The 18,000-nt window shown below is 42.5% G+C and overlaps 1 protein-coding gene and 1 non-coding gene across 2 annotated transcripts; both read right to left on the reverse strand.

Moving 5' to 3' along the window:
* Positions 1–3,623: 3,623 nt before the first annotated feature.
* Positions 3,624–3,744, reverse strand: LOC125456713 (small nucleolar RNA SNORA35). Its single transcript, XR_007248499.1, has one exon. It is a non-coding gene; the product is annotated as a small nucleolar RNA SNORA35 (small nucleolar RNA).
* A 686-nt stretch (positions 3,745–4,430) lies between these two features.
* Positions 4,431–18,000, reverse strand: rps8a (ribosomal protein S8a). Its single transcript, XM_048539875.2, has 6 exons — positions 17,885–18,000; positions 16,012–16,118; positions 15,342–15,441; positions 15,051–15,226; positions 8,821–8,950; positions 4,431–4,587 (listed from the first exon to the last, which is right to left on the reverse strand). The coding sequence occupies exons 1-6, from the start codon at positions 17,886–17,888 to the stop codon at positions 4,478–4,480; spliced, it is 627 nt and encodes a 208-aa protein (XP_048395832.1). The 5' UTR covers positions 17,889–18,000; the 3' UTR covers positions 4,431–4,477.

An 18,000-nucleotide genomic window follows, 5' to 3' on the forward strand; every position in this document is an offset into this window, starting at 1 on the left:
ATGGAAACATTGTCCTTGTATGTATTACACAAAAATAATATAACTTGCAAGACATCCGTTAGGTTACCAGAATTAGTGCAGGAGGATTAGGTGTCTGAAGCAAACCTTCAGCCCTATCCCAATGATGCCGCATTACCTATTTACTTATCAACAGGTTGATTAGAAATTTAGTTAATACATGTCCATCATTTTGCATTGGTATTTGTCTGGTTGACTGTCCACATCTGAGTCTGGTTCTGACATTTGTAGAAGAATTAAGGACTATACATTTTCCAAAACAATTTAATTAAACCCACATAGTAAATCAATAACTAACCATGCAACAGCTAGGGCACTAGGAATATTGGTGAAAGAAGCGATTATGCTGAATACTTGAAGCTCTGGAGCATGCTTATTCAGATTCTGAAATTCAGATTTTTACACTGTGCTGTGCTGCCAACTCTCAACATACAGTAGTATCAGTAGACTGTAAAAGTGATCAACACACATCTTTTGTGAAAATGCCCTTTACTTTTATTTTCTTATTTCCAACACTATTAAGAGGAAGCTGAAATCAAAGCATCAAGGATAATAAGCATTTACAAAGTCCTCATTTCAGCCAGCCTTAATAGTGTGGCCTGATAGTGGGAGAGGAAAAGCTGCAAATCACAGTGACTGAGCAGCATTGTGAGTGGAACAGCTCTACATTTCCCAGGCTGACTCAGCTCCTATCATATTTTGTCCCTGGTTGCCTTTACGGCCTCTCGAAAGCACATTCCACGGTTGAAGGAGCAGCAGCATGGAACAAAACTCGAAATCCTAAAGTACCCAAACATTTGCAGCAACAGTGTAAAACTGACAACCGTATTTTCTTAAAAAAAAGCTTTTGCTGACCCCCAAAATTTGCTACCTGAGGTGATCCAAGTTTCACCTAGTAGTTTAATCAGCCTTGTAGTTCAACTTTCAGCCTGTCTGGCATAGAGGCACCCACCATATACCCTTTTTTAAAACGGCAAGCAGACCTAGACACAGTATTTGTAATGTCATCAAACTAAAATATATTGCATATAGCACAAGAGCTTTACGGTCTTGCAAACATATCATTCAGTGATGTGCATATTTGTAATCTTGTGCCCTTTAGTTTTCTAAACACCACCATATTTTATGGCCAAAGTGAAAAGATTCATTGGACAGTTTCCAGGTTTGCCCATTTATTGCAGTCTTCCTCAATATTGACTAACAATCCAAACATGGTGTCATTTGAAAACCGAAAATTCTATGTTTCAATTCCAAAGTCTGAATTGCTGATACAAATTGTGAAGCGACCCAGTACTGGTCATTGTTGACTACTGTCCATTATCTGCTGCTGTGATTAACTGTCCCATAGGTTTGTTTTATATCTCGACTACCTACCTATTAATTTTCCTCGTAACCCATCCAATTTACCTTATTTATCCAACAAATGGTTATTTGCTGGAAATCAGAAACAAAAACAGAAATTGCTGGAAAAGCTCAGCAGGTCTGGCAGAAATCAGAGATGACATTTTGAGTTCAGTGACCCTTCCTCAGAAATCGTTTTTCCAGCAATTTGTTTCTGGCGCTTATATTCTTGGAGCTTATTCATTAGCCTGTGTTGATTTTGAAAATCTGAAATAACATCTAACGCATTCAAAAACAATCAAGTTTGATCAATTATTCCCCTCTGAAATCCAAAGTGAACATTTATTTACTCTTCTACTCCCACCTCTGGTAGGAACTTCAATCTCCACCCACGCTGCAACTGACAGGATGGTTAAACTTGCCCACAACACCAAGACAAAGATTATTTAACTGAATCATCTAATTTTTTGATCATTTCAAATTTGCAGCAGCCACATTTTGTTCTGCAAAAAATAAATTGCTGGAGAAACTCAGCAGATCTGTAAAGAGAAAGCAGTTAACCCGATCCCTCAAACATCCTTCAATACCGTACCTGCGGAGTTTCTCCAGAAACAGCATTCAATATTGATATTGAACATCAAAACACTGTACATTTTTTGACTTTGTCAATTTCCTTCCCAAGTGCTTACTGGATGTTGTGTTGGAATTTTTCAGGTTTTAACCATATGTTGGAAACTGCATTTAATTGCAAAAACAAATTCTGAAGCACTGTTAAATGCTCCTCAAGTTTAAGACCTAGCTTATCATTAAGGATTCACTTATTCTTGAATGGACAAGGACCAAATTTCTGGCATATCTATTGGGTGTCCAGTATGGCAAAAACTTTCAATGCGCAAGTGCTGGTTAACAGGGGACTCACTCACAATCTAGGTTGCTGATATTATAAACTAGTTTGCTATCAAACATTAATAGACACTTTGAATGTTTAGTACTTTAAAAAAATTACTTTTGAATGTCACAACTGAATCTTTTACTTTCTTTTCAGACTTCAAATTCTAAAAGAATTTACCTTATTCTCCCCAATAAAGTTAAACACTTAAGTATTTTTAAAATGTTCATCCAGGCCCATCTATAACCTCCTGAAGTCTATCTCAGCAGTTTCATGGTTCATCATCTGAAACTTTCAAAATGGTGACCACTCCTTTACCCAAATTAACACTAAAAGAAAGGATGGTTCTATCTGACAAGGACACTATGTGCTTCACTCTACAGATAAATTTCTTTTTACTTAATTCAATGTCAATGTTGCTTTGTGAAATGCTAACATATTTCATTTGTCCCAAAAGGTTTATTTCCTTACAAACCTACATACCACACATAACCAATATCCCTCAAATGTCCTAAAAGTATCTGTATAAGTGTTATCCTAAGACAGTTGAGAAGAGGTTAAGTATGAGTAATGCTGTGAATTGTAGATTCCCTCCATTTCCAAAATAATCTTAACTTTCCTAGGCAGACATCATATTTCTGCATCATACTCATTCAAATCAAACAGAATGGGTACATCAGCCAGGAATTGAATGGCAGAACCAACTTAATAGACCAAATAACCTAATTGTGCTCCTATAGCTTAAGGTCTTATGTTGTGACATTTGCAGCTGCAGGTGTTTCATGGTGCTTTTCATAAATACCGAGATGTTCTTGATTGACTGCCACAAGCGGTCATAATTTTAAGATGTTAGGAGGAAGGTATAGAGGAGACATCAGAGGGAGGTTCTTCACCCAGAGTTGTGAGCGCATGGAATAGTTTGCCAGTGGTAGTCGTGGAAGCGAAGTCATTAGTGACATTTAAGCAACTGCTGGACATGCACATGGACAGCAGTGAATTGAGGGGAATGTAGGTTAGGTTATTTTATTTTTGGATTAGGATTATTCCACGGCACAACATCGTGGACCGAAGGGCCTGTACTTTTCTATGTTATTGCTTCACTTCACTTAAAATAAATCATGACTGCATTTATCCTGACTATATTTTAGTACCTCACCACTCAGATTTTTTTTAAAAATAACTACCTTAAGATTGGTGGAAGAATAGCAAACTGGAGGACACCAAAGGGAAATTTACTAAAAACCACAATATGGAGCCCACCCATTAATTTTGCATATGCAATTCCTACTTATATGGTGGTCCATGTAAAATAAGTAAATTTTCTTACAAATTGTTCCACAGAAATGATTTCAAAATTTCTCGGGTGTAAAGTCAGAATTGTCACCGGCCTTCAAAAGGGACAAACCACAACCAAAAGCTCAGCTCTTCTGTAAACTCGAACTTGATCTTGCATAAGAATGAAACTCGAAAAGGCCACAAGACACTTAATTGTGCTTCCTGGTAATTGTTTTAAAGAACAGCAACAAATAGTAAATCCTTAAAGCAAATGGCTTAGGGAAGGAAACCAGTTAGAATAATCAGCCAGCTAAACTAAGTTCAAATCCAAGCTGAATAGGCCAGGGCAATTTTCCCTGGGGCAGTGGAAGATAAAGCGTGAGCTTATACATTGTTATAAAATCATGAGGGACACGATAGGGGGTATGGTCAGAGTCTTTTCTCCAGAGTAGTGGAGCCCTGAACTAAAGGGCACAGGTTTAAGGTGAGAGGGGAAAAGGTTTACACGGGACACAAGGGGCAGCTTTTTCACAGAGGGTGGTGGATACATGGAATGAGCTGCTGAAGGAAGTGTGGAAGCTGGTACAATTGTAACATTTAAGAAGCATCTCGCTGGGCTTACAAATAGAAAGAGTATAGAGGGATATGGGCCAGATGCTGGCAAATGGGATGATTAAAGTAAACCATCTGGCCGGCCAGGACATGTTGGACCGACAGGTCTGTTTCTGTGCTGTACATCTCTATAACTCCAAGTAGGAGTTCTTGATTCATTATTGCCTAACTTTCTGCTTGCACACTAAGTTACTTGTGAACAAATGTGCGGTGGGATATTTCAGCCAGGAGTCAATAACTGCATACACAAAAGAGAAGGATTTGCATTTCATGATTTTTACATAAGACAACAAGATTGAGTGAAAAATGGTTTATTAATCACATTTTCCTTAGAATATATGTTTATTTGCCTTTCTTGGCTCTGATCTTCCTCAAGTAGAATTCCAGCTCCTTTCCTTCAAGAACGTAGCCATCAGCTCTGCCACACTGGCCAGGTCTTGAAGCTATACAAGCTGCAAAAGAAGAATATTACCTCTTACAGCAGACTGACCATTTCAATTCAAAACTGAACTGGGTACACAATTCAACAGCTGTCTCCATACACATGTAGCCATTCAAATATAATCAGCAGGTGGGGAAGTGTGGGGCAATTATTGTAACTGATAGCGCTCTCATACATCAGCCAGAACAATGCACAGCTTTTCATTCATTATAAGATTATCAAATACTGAAACTCTACACAATTTGTCTTCCCAAACTTAACCAAGGATGATGCCAATTGTAGTACTTTTAAATTTACTTGATAAGAGCCAACAGCAAATCAGAGATAAAGGCAAAGGCTTCCATTTTATGATAACACGGTGTGGAGGTGAATGAACACAGCAGCATCTTAGGAGTAGGAAAGCTGATGTTTCGGGCCTAGGCCCTTCATCAGAAAATTTTATGTATGGTTTGGATCCAAACTCCAGTAATTTTGCCTTCAATTTGAGGTGGTCTATGAAGCCATCAAGGATTTCTACCTAAAGATTCATCCAATGGAAGGGAAGAGCCAACACAGGTTTTATCATGTAGACTAACGCTCAAGATACAAAGGCCACAAAATGAACGAATAATTAACACCTTTAGTTATAGATTCATAGAGTTGTACAGCACAGAAACAGACTCTTCAGTACAACTTGTCCATGCCGACCAGATATCCTAAATTAATCTAGTCCCATATGCCTCTAAAGCCTTTCTATTCATGTATCCATCCAGATGCCTTCTAAATATTCTAATTGTACCAGCCTCCACCATCACCTCTGGCAGCTCATTCCATGCACACACTCCTCCTGCATGCAAATATTGCTCCTTAGGTCCCTTTTAAATGTTTCCCTTCTCACCTTAAAACTATGACCGCTAGTTTTGGACTTGCCCACCCCACTAAAAAGACTGGCCAACACCTTATCCGTGCCCCTCTATAAAGGTCACCAGTCAATCTCTAGAGCCACTGGACATAGTGGGTTACAAATCAAGGAAACAAACTACTTTCTAGTCATTACACAAGAAATTGACTATATTTTCACAGCATAACAGCCAAATTTATACCGTCCTTCATCTGACAACATGCACTCATACTTTCAAGTGAAATGTTATCACCTTCTAATTGCTGTCCTCAAAGGGTGAATTGCTAATTGGGCAATGAGAAACAGTCTTGCAATAAAAAGAACCATGAGAGAAGTCTCAACAGCCAATTTTAATACAAGCCCTGGTGCATTCTTTTATAGGCCAAGTACGTTCACCAGGAAAAATTCATGAAATAAAAGTAAAAATTACCGGCACCACCTGTGGAGAGAAATCAGGGTTAATTTTGAGTCCAGTGACCCGTTTTAGGTTCAGACCTTTAGTACCTGCAGCTCTACATCTTACTTTGGAAAATGATCAGGATTCAGAATCTTTCCAAGACCCAGGAAATTCTCTGCGAAAGAATTAGGTACAAATAACAGGATCTTTATACATACCGAGATAATAAAATGTGAGGTTGGATGAACACAGCAGGCCAAGCAGCATCTCAGGAGCACAAAAGCTGACGTTTCGGGCCTGGACCCTTCATTAGAGAGGGGGATGGGGAGAGGGAACTGGAATAAATAGGGAGAGAGGGGGAGGCGGACCGAAGATGGAGAGTAAAGAAGATAGGTGGAGAGAGTATAGGTGGGGAGGTAGGGAGGGGATAGGTCTGTCCAGGGAAGACAGACAGGTCAAGGAGGTGGGATGAGGTTAGTAGGTAGATGGGGGTGCGGCTTGGGGTGGGAGGAAGGGATGGAGAGGAAGAACCGGCTGGGGAGGCAGAGACAGGTTGGACTGGTTTTGGGATGCAGTGGGTGGGGGGGAAGAGATGGGCTGGTTGTGTGGTGCAGTGGGGGGAGGGGACGAACTGGGCTGGTTTAGGGATGCAGTAGGGGAAGGGGAGATTTTGAAGCTGGTGAAGTCCACATCGATACCATTAGGCTGCAGGGTTCCCAGGCGGAATGAGTTGCTGTTCCTGCAACCTTCGGGTGGCATCATTGTGGCAGTGCAGGAGGCCCATGATGGACATGTCATCTAGAGAACAGGAGGGGGAGTGGAAATGGTTTGTGACTGGGAGGTGCAGTTGTTTGTTGCGAACTGAGCGGAGGTGTTCTGCAAAGCGGTCCCCAAGCCTCTGCTTGGTTTCCCCAATGTAGAGGAAGCCGCACCGGGTACAGTGGATGCAGTATACCACATTGGCAGATGTGCAGGTGAACCTCTGCTTAATGTGGAATGTCATCTTGGGGCCTGGGATAGGGGTGAGGGAGGAGGTGTGGGGGCAAGTGTAGCATTTCCTGCGGTTGCAGGGGAAGGTGCCGGGTGTGGTGGGGTTGGAGGGCAGTGGTCTCTCCGGAAAGCAGACAGGGGTGGGGATGGAAAAATGTCTTGGGTGGTGGGGTCGGATTGTAAATGGCGGAGGATGATGCGTTGTATCTGGAGGTTGGTAGGGTGGTGTGTGAGAACGAGGGGGATCCTCTTAAGGCGGTTGTGGCGGGGGCGGGGTGTGAGGGATGTGTTGCGGGAAATACGGGAGACGCGGTCAAGGGCGTTCTCGATCACTGTGGGGGGAAAGTTGCGGTCCTTAAAGAACTTGGACATCTGGGATGTGCGGGAGTGGAATGTCTTATGGTGGGAGCAGATGCGGCGGAGGAATTGGGAATAGGGGATGGAATTTTTGCAGGAGGGTGGGTGGGAGGAGGTGTATTCTAGGTAGCTGTGGGAGTCGGTGGGCTTGAAATGGACATCAGTTACAAGCTGGTTGCCTGAGATGGAGACTGAGAGGTCCAGGAAGGTGAGGGATGTGCTGGAGATGGCCCAGGTGAACTGAAGGTTGGGGTGGAAGGTGTTGGTGAAGTGGATGAACTGTTCGAGCTCCTCTGGGGAGCAAGAGGCGGCGCCGATACAGTCATCAATGTACCGGAGGAAGAGGTGGGGTTTGGGGCCTGTGTAGGTGCGGAAGATGGACTGTTCCACGTAACCTACAAAGAGGCAGGCATAGCTGGGGCCCATGCGGGTGCCCATGGCCACCCCGTTAGTCTGTAGGAAGTGGGAGGAGTCAAAAGAGAAGTTGTCGAGGGTGAGGACGAGTTCAGCTAGGCGGATGAGAGTGTCGGTGGAGGGGGACTCGTCGGGTCTGCGGGACAGGAAGAAGCGGAGGGCCTTGAGGCCATCTCCATGCGGAATGCAGGTGTACAGGGACTGGACGTCCATGGTGAATATGAGGTGTTGGGGGCCAGGGAATTGGAAGTCCTGGAGGAGGTGGAGGGCGTGGGTGGTGTCCTGGACGTAGGTGGGGAGTTCCTGGACCAAAGGGGAGAAAATGGAGTCCAGATAGGTGGGGATGAGTTCGGTGGGGCAGGAGCAGGCTGAGACGATGGGTCGACCAGGGCAGGCAGGTTTGCACATCTGCCAACGTGGTATACTGCATGCACTGTACCCGGTGTGGCCTCCTCTACATTGGGGAAACCAAGCGGAGGCTTGGAGACCGCTTTGCAGAACACCTCCGCTCAGTTCGCAACAAACAACTGCACCTCCCAGTCACAAACCATTTCCACTCCCCCTCCCATTCTCTAGATGACATGTCCATCATGGGCCTCCTGCACTGCCACAATGATGCCACCCGAAGGTTGCAGGAACAGAAACTCATATTCCGCCTGGGAACCCTGCAGCCTAATGGTATCAATGTGGACTTCACCAGTTTCAAAATCTCCCCTTCCCCTACTGCATCCCTAAACCAGCCCAGTTCGACCCCTCCCCCCACTGCACCACACAACCAGCCCAGCTCTTCCCCCCCACCCACTGCATCCCAAAACCAGTCCAACCTGTCTCTGCCTCCCTAACCGGTTCTTCCTCTCACCCATCCCTTCCTCCCACCCCATGCCGCACCCCCATCTATCTACTAACCTCATCCCACCTCCTTGACCTGTCCGTCTTCCCTGGACTGACCTATCCCCTCCCTACCTCCCCACCTATACTCTCTCCACCTATCTTCTTTACTCTCCATCTTCGGTCCGCCTCCCCCTCTCTCCCTATTTATTCCAGTTCCCTCTCCCCATCCCCCTCTCTGATGAAGGGTCCAGGCCCGAAACGTCAGATTTTGTGCTCCTGAGATGCTGCTTGGCCTGCTGTGTTCATCCAGCCTCACATTTTATTATCTTGGAATTCTCCAGCATCTGCAGTTCCCATTATCTCTTTGTACATACCGAGCAGTTTTCCTTGCTGGAATTGTTCTTCAAGCAGTGGGCTGATTTTTGCATTCTTTCTGCGATCATCATATTTCTTCTGAATTTTCTTTGACCTCTTCTTGTTCAAAATTTCTTCCTCTTCAGGGGTCTGAAACAGAAGTGGTATCTTATGTAAGAAATGGGAAGTGTATCTTTTTAAAAAATCTAGAAAATCTCAACTCAGCTGACAGTATGAAACATGAGTCGGTCTAACACAACTAAAAACTAGTTGAGTACCACGACCATAGAATTTATGGATCATGTTTTACATTTGGACTAGCTAAGAACAAGAGTAGGTCATTCAAGATAACAAGGTGTAGAGGTGGATGAATACAGCAGGACAAACAGCATCTTAGGAGCAGGAAGGTTGAAGTTTCGGCCCTAGACCATATATCAGAAAAACGCCATGTCCTGGTATTAGTCCAGTAAACCCATTCTAAGGGAAAAACTTTTCTGATGAAGGGTCTAGGCCTGAAACGTCAGCTTTTCTGCTCCTAAGATGCTTGGCCTACTGTATTCATCCAGCTCTACACCTTGTTATCCCAGATTCTCCAGGATCTGCAGTTCCTATTATCTCTGATACAGTAAGTCATTCAAGCCTGCTCCATCATTCAATAAGACTGTAGTTAATCTGATAGATCAACTCCACATTCCCACCTAGCCCAATAAACGTTCATCCCACTGCTTCCCAAGAATCTAACTTTACCTGCCTTAAAAGCTTTCAAAGATGCTTTTCCTCAAATGGCAGAGGGAGCAGAGCTCCAAAGATTAATATTCCTCAAATAATTAAATTTCATCTGTCATAAACAAGCAAGTCCTTATATAAAATCAGCGACCTCTCATCCTAGATTCCACAGAAGAGGAAACATCCACTTCACATCCACCTTAAGGATCTAACATGTTTCAATCAAATCCCTCTTCAAAACTCCAATGAATAGCCAGTCCAACCTCTCCTCATAAGACAACCCACCATGTCTTGGTATTAGTCCAGTAAACCCTTTCTAAGGAAAAAACTGAAAACCACATTCACACTACATTTAAACATCATCTGTGGTTTACCCCTCAGCACTCATCTGTTCATGGCATTTTTTTGCTCCAGACAACCTCGCTGAAAACATTTTATCTGTTAATTCAAAATAATTTGAAATTATCTAGGTCTAAATTCATACTCTGCTGTTTTGTAGAAAATGGTAATTAGAGAAAACTGCAAAAGGAGCAGTTATCATGCAATACCTGATTGAAGGACATTAGCATTTTTATTATTTGTATTAGCATTTCTACCAAATATAAAATGATATTTTTCAAAGGTAGCACACTACATAATAAAAATGTTCTAATTACCAAGATTTGCTGAAAACCCAACCACCAAAACCCGCAACAGGTACTGTACTACAAAGAATAAAAGCAAAAGCCAGGACGCAAGAAACTGGAAATTCAACAGAATCGCTGAAAAGAGTGCAGGGAATTCCTAGAAATACCCAGGAGTACTGGGGATACCAGTTCTGGTTGAAAATCTTTCATTTTTACTAAAAAGATTAGATTTTTAGGGCAGGTGCAAGTGCAAGAGCAAAACAACGAGAGCGCTATGATAGCTGGAATGATTAAACAGAGTCAGAGAAACAAACATAAGTTCAGAGAGATGTAAATGGTTAGTGTTTTTGTCACACAGGGAAGAATCTGATAATTAGGAAAGGGGACCCATTGCAAGGCCCTTTGCCTTGTGCCATCACTGTTTTCTAATTGAGTTAATTTTGCCCTCCACCCTATTCTTCCCTGCAATTTCCTTGAAATTGCTATAGCTTACTTCATCTGCAATGAGTTCTGATGAATGGTACCAATCTTGCTTTCTCCCTTCATAGAAGCTGCCAGGTTTCTGGAGTGTTTCTGGCACTCTAGCTGTTACTTTATTGAGAAGGTATTGGCAGCAAAAATGCCTAATCCTACAGAATAGAAATGAATGTTGTTATTTAATTCAACCAAACAGGTGTTCCTCCTACTGTTGCACGTGTACTTTGTTTTTAATCGAGAGGTCACATTTAAGGACTTCTCTCATAGGGTACACGGTGGCTCAGTGGTTAGCACTGCTGCCTCACAGCACCAGGGACCTGTGTTCCAATTCCACCCTCGGGCGACGGTCTGTGTGGAGTTTGCATATTCTCCCCATGTCTGCATGGGTTTTCTCCGGCTGATCCGGTTTCCTCCCAAAGTCCAAAGATGTGCAGGCTAGGTGGACTGGCCACGCTAAATTGCATGAAGTGTTCAGGGATGTGTAAATTAGGTGGGTCATAGGGGGACGGGCCTAGGGAAATGCTCTGATGGTGGGTGTGGACTTGTTGGGCCGAAGGACCTGTTTCCACACTGAAGGGATTCTATGATATACACACAATATTGTGAATCTGCCCATTAGTTAGTATGCTGTGGGTTCATAAAGCTGCACATGACAGCAGTCGGGTGCTGAAAGGTTTGCTTCGTTATTCATATTCTGCTGTTTCAAATAAACTAATCCATGGAGTTAATCACTACCTGTGAGCGATAGAGGTCCTATCAAGCTTGAACAGCCTGAAATGAAAGTACGCATGATCCAACAGTCTTACATTTATTAAAGTGCACAAGTCAATCTCCATGCCTTTGTAGGTTCCAGAATATTGAAAAATACAGCTTGTTGGTGAACAGAAAAATGCCTAGTACGTGTTTAACAGACTTGAGAATGGCAAGTGATCAAGACGTGCATAAGAACTAGGAGGAGTAGGCCATCTGGTCCCTCAAGCCTGCCCCGTGATTTAATAAGATCATGGCTGATCTTTTTGAGACTCAGCTCCACTTAGCCACCCACTCACCATAACCCTTAATTCCTTTACTGTTCAAAAATATATCTAGCCTTGCCTGAAAAACATTCAGCAAGGTAGCTTCAAACGCTTCACTGGGCAGGGAATTCCACTGATTCATAACCCTTTGGGTGAAGAAGTTCCTGCTGACCTCAGTCCTACATCTGCTTCCCTTTATTTTGAGGTGATGCCCTCTAATCCTAGTTTCACCTGCTAGCAAAAGCAACTTCCCTGCCTCCACCTTATCTATACCCTTCATAAACGTCTATGTTTCTATAAGATCTCGCCTCATTATTCTGAATTCCAATGAGTATAATCCCAGTATACTTAGTCTCTCCTCAGAATCCAACCCTCTCAACTCTGGAATCAACTGAGTGAATCTCCTCTGCACCCCATCCAGTGCTAGTATATCTCTTCTTAAGTAAGGAGACCAAAATTGCACACAGTACTCGAGATGTGGCCTCACTAGAACCCTATGCAGCTGCAGCATAGCCTCCCGCTTTTAAAACTCCATCCCTCAAGCAATGGCAGACAAAATTCCATTTGCCATTTTAATTACTTGCTGCACCTGCAATCCCACCTTCAACAATTCATGCACAAGGACACGCAAGTCCCTCTGCACAGCAGCGTGCAATTTTTTTTAACCATTTAAAATAGTCCATTTTGCTGTTATTCCTAACAAAATGGATGACCTCACACTTATCAACATTGTACTCCATTTGCCAGACCTTTGCCCTACCACTCTCCTTAGTGTCATATGCAAATTTTGACACACCACACTTAGTCCCCAACTCCAAATCATCCACGTAAATTGTACACTGTGGTCCCAACACTGCTCCCTGAGGCACACCACTAGCCACTGACCGCCAACCAGAAAAACATCCATTTACCCCTACTCTTTGCTTACTGGTCAACCAATCCTCTATCCATGCCAATAAATTACCTGTAATTCTGTGCAACTTTATCTTATATAGCAGCCTTTGGTGTGGCACCTTGTCAAATGCCTTCTGGAAATCCAGGTACATGATCACAAGCAAGTCCAAAGATGTGAAATGTGGATGGATTGGCCATGCTAAATTGTCCAATTGTGTCCTGTGCATGTTAGACGGATTAACCATGGGAAATGAGGGGTTACAGGGATAGGGTGAGGATCTGGGTGGGACCCTCTTCTGAGGGTTGAAGGTATATCATTAAGAGTGGCAAGACAAATTCCAGAGTTTAAATTAGGGAAAATTAGGCTGCGCAAAAATCTTTTCATATGTAAACAGCATTTAGAGCTATAATTTCTAGATTTGAACATGTCTGATATAGAACAGCCATTAAAATTTGTCCACCCATCCGGAACAAAGGTTTGCAGACATTACGATTTAACAGGTGAAAAGTCTCCAAATGCTATGGACCACATCAGGACCAGTTCATAACTGATTTAAATTCCATATTCTTTAACTGGAGTCACATAATTTAGACAGAGCCATAGACCTCAGTGGGCAGATGCAGGGTAAAGGGCTCATTTTGACATTTCAAACGGGGAGCTAGCAATCAGAATTTGTAACTTAGTGATTGACCCCACTCCATGGAAGCTTTCCAAAAAGATTTGTTCATCAAACCAATGAATAACATCACTGAAAAGCTACTATAGTATCGACATTAGTATAAAGCGATCCTCATAGCCACAAACACCGCAGTATTCATCATGACAACACCCAAACACAGCAAGATGTGTGAAAGATGTGGACTCCTGATTTCAATGAATTTGCAAGGCACGTGGTAGATCAGCCCATAGGCAGAGGCAGTGCATTAGAGCAACATAGTGTAGCTACAAAAAATTGTGCACTGTTTCAACAGACCACACGAGGAGCACCTTTTGAACCACAATACAAACCATCAGGTATCACACCAGAGGCATAACAGAGATGACAAACAAAGCAGCATCTTGACAATATACACAAGAATGGTGAACATAGTGCGAAACACTGTTATTCACATGGAAACATCAATGCCATCATACCACCTCACCAAGTGCTTGCACAAACGTGAAACATCTGATCAAGACTGACACAGGGGCAAGCGTTAGTATACTACTCTGAAATTCTGAAAAGATGCATTTTTGGTCTGGGGAAGGCATGACAAATCCTACAAATGTAAAACTTTCCAGCATACAACTCATCTGCCTGGACTGTGCGCGTGTTCTTTGTCACATTGCTGGTATAAAACCATGGTGGCCCACCAGTGGTCACAGTGCAGGGAATCAGTCAGAGACACAACAAAAATGGAAAATTATTAAGAAACACTAGCAGAACTGAGTAAGAACAGAATACTTCACTTTCTTCTGAATTAGGGGAACTAAAATTTCAGCCCACTACTGGGGTGGGGTGGGGGGAAATTAAAGAGGAAAAGGCTGAATAATTAGCTCAGGGTAAACCCAGACTTGAGAATGTCATGTCATCAATTATAAAATCGTTATGGGAAATCTTTTCTCATTTCATAAAATGATGAATTAACAGCTGACAAAGAAATAAAGGGAGCAGTAAGAACTGTATCATCAATTCAGTGAAAACATTGTCAGGCTGCAGGAAGATCTGGAGCTACTCACACGTACAACAGATCAGACTCAGTATGAGCAGCTGCTAAAATAGCAATGTGAACTCAGAGCAACATTGAAGCAAATGAGAGACCTGCAAAAATAGGTGGAGAAGAACAATGCATAGAGTCCTTTCAGAAATCAAATGTTCGAGTGAAACAACTGAAGCAGGACAGAGGAAACCAAACTGCTACAGAAGCAACACGTGAAAGAAGTTCAAGCTTCAACGTAATAAAAAAAATTGAAGAGGCTGGAGTTATTAGAGCAGTTAGTGAATGGAAAAATAGACTGAAGTAACAGCAGGCTAAAACCTTGCTAAATTTAGAAGAAGTCAGAATGTAAAAGTGGAAATTCCAAAACAGGTTGGAAGCTCTTCAAAGAGCAAAAACAGTAAATGTCAAGATTTGAACCACTTGAAATAGCTGCCATATTTCAAGCCAATTCTGAAAAAGTAACCACAGTCCCTGACAGAGAAACTCTACAACTCGCCAGACATCACTAGATATTGCTGGCGATCATATAATTTGGATACATGAACAGTTTACTTTGTACGTACCTTTCCTTTACGGGAGTTCACCTCGAAAAGCTCTGCAGACAATGTAAACACCATGCTGCCACACTGCCTGGGCATTTATCACACAATGGGCGGGCACATAACACAAAATCAGTTTTATAAATTCTGCAATGTCTGCTTTATAACTTTTAATGGATGTTTTTATTTTAAAGTGAACCAGCCCACATAACTCAATGAACTCCTGACAAGCGATTGATAATTAGAGCACTATCATTAACATGGCACATACCAGCTTGGCACCTTTCTTCCGGCCGAGTGGAAGCGCAAAGTGAGATTCATACCACTGTCTGAAGGGAGTACTGTCAATTAGAACAATACAGTTTTTGACTAATGTTTTTGTCCTAACCAGTTCGTTGTTTGAGGCATTGTACACCACGTCAATGATCCTCGTTTTCCGTGTGCAACCTGCAATGAGAGATGTTTTACTACTGGTTTAGCGATGACACAGTTAACTGGAAAGTATCTACCAAAGAAACACAAGCACAGAACAAAGAAATAAGACTACGCACGAACAACTTACATTCAGAACCCCAGGAGAAGTTTCCAGCATCCAACCTCAGTGCCCGGTACTTTTTATTACCACCGCGGACTCTCACTGTGTGAATACGGCGTGGACCAATCTACAGGCAAGTGAAGAATATCACCAAACACTGAAAACTTCAATATCAGTCATTATCAACAGTGCAAAATCTGAACTGAACTGCCACTTATAATTGAGGAAGTCTGACATTGTGGAAATAAAATAGACCCTTGCTTGCACAGCCACTATATAACATGCAGATTGTCATAAAGCTACATTTGTGATAGGTTAACACCTCTATTTTCAAAATTTACTGGCTGCAAAACATATGATTGGTAGATTTCACCCCTACTGTAAATCACTGCCTTGCCATACTCCCTGCTTGAGCCTTTTGAAAGACATACAAAGTTCAACTTAGGTAGAAAAAGATACTTTAAATAACCTTAACGTATTCTACAAGAGGAAAGGAGAAAATTATACAGGCAGTATAGTCAGTGTAACTATGACAAGAACACCATCGGTGGATCCAAATATGACCAGAACAGTCAAAACAATCCACCTATCCAAAGGGTCATATTTTCATCATTCACACTGCCAGAAAATAAGAAACAAAACTGCACTTATATCAATTCTAATACAAATACCAACACAATGGTTCTGTTTCTCATACCTTGGTATTTGCAGGAGGGCGACCAAGTTCATATTTTCTTTTTTTATGATATGGCTTCCTTTTGCCTCCAGTCTTGCGACGCTTGTGCCAATTGTTCCGGGAAATGCCTGTAATGAAATAAGTTTTAAGAAGCTCTTGAGTAATCACAATACAAAATAGAAATATAGGAGCAAAACAGAACATAAGAGTTGGCCATTCAGCCCTTCAATCTGCCCTGTTATTCATTATGATCGTGGCCTGATTACTCAACTCAATAAGCCTATTCCCACCTTTTCCCCATATCCTTTGATGTCTTTAACCGAGGATACTTTATCTGACACACTGAAATAATATGACATTTTGGCATCAATTGCTTTCTACAGTAATGAATTCCACAGACTCATCACTCTTTCATTGAAGACGTTTTTCCACACTTCAGTGTGAAATAGTGTACTCTTTATCCTTAGATAGTGAAGGCTTGTTCTGGATCCCCCAGCATCTGGGACATCCTTCCTGCATCTACCCTGTCCAGTCCTGCTAGAATTTTATAGTTTTCTGAGATCTCCCATCATTCTTCTCAATTCCAGTGAATCAGTGAAGTCTAGACTGATTGAACCGCTCCTTGTATGTCAGTCCTGCCTCACCAAGGCCCTGTACAATTACAGCAAGATAGCACTGCCAACCTTCTCAAATCCTTTCGCTATGAAGGGCAGCATATCATTTGCCTTCTTGACCACCTGCCATATCTGCATGTGTACCCTCAACGACTAACGTACAAAGGCACCAAGGTCTCAGTGCGCCCTCCCTTCTCTCAATTTTGGGACGGGTGATAATTTGGCTTATTTTTGCTCTCAAAATGGATAACCACACAAAAATCTACACTGCTTTGCATTGCCTACTCAACTCACCTTGTCCAAAGATACTGAAACATTTCTGTACGCAACTCACCTTCTTACTCGCCTTAGCGTTATGAACGAATCTGGAGTTATTACATTTAGCTCTCTCAGTCAAATCTTTATTGTATACTGCGAACTGCTGGGGTCCTAAGCATTGATGCCTGCAGCACCCCAGTTGTCACTACTTGCTAATATATTAGTTCCAGAGAAAATAAACTCAACAGCAAACATAGTAAGCTCCATTGTTTACATCTGGTTAATTACAGACCAGAGCCTTTACAATAAAACTGTACACCAAGTTACAAAATTTTGCTGACTGAAATTGGTATACACTTTATAACTGCTCTGCAAAACAGAACAAATCTCAAATTGCTTCGTGAAGAAAACTAACCGTAGTGATGCAAAAGAAATCGCAATCCACGAAGTAAGTTTGAAAAGCGCAGCACAAATAACCTGATGGACGTGGATCATACTTTACTAATCACTTGGGTACAAATGCAACTTTTGGCTTGGGACATTCATGTTACATTAATAACCAATCCCTAATGAAGCAAGTCCTGAGGCAAAATAATGAACAGAAATTGTAAACTACGAGTACAGGGCAGTTACTTCTGGAACAGCAGGGCCTCGGTGTAAGAGCCGCAGCCTCTGCTTTGATTCCCAATATTCAGGCCGCGGGGTCTGCATCTCAGCCAGTGTTTTTTGTCTCTGTAAGGGAGGTGGTAATGAGTATACTGTCAGATATCCACGCGCCTGGTGTAGGCCCGTCGCCCTGTTTGCAGGCAGAGCCTGACGGCGCCATGTCGAATCTCTCCACCAGACCATCCTAAAACATTAAAATACTATCAGAATCAACTCGACCCGTCAGCCCAATCACAGTACATCCTCATCGCCACACTGTCTGCAATCAAATTTGGGAGATTTTGCCGAGCCCAACTGGATCCAGTTGCGGATGGATTCGGATTCCACTAATCAACAAATTCAAATCCTCAACCTACCCATTTCCAAGCGCCGTGGGGAAAGAGGAAACGCAAAGATTTCTGGGCCATAAGTCTTATCCACGTATCGTGAGAATTCCCCGTTGTATGACGTTCAACGAATGGGTGCGGCGCCA

This window comes from Stegostoma tigrinum, chromosome 8 (assembly GCF_030684315.1).
Source record: "Stegostoma tigrinum isolate sSteTig4 chromosome 8, sSteTig4.hap1, whole genome shotgun sequence".
Classification (NCBI taxonomy): domain Eukaryota; kingdom Metazoa; phylum Chordata; class Chondrichthyes; order Orectolobiformes; family Stegostomatidae; genus Stegostoma; species Stegostoma tigrinum.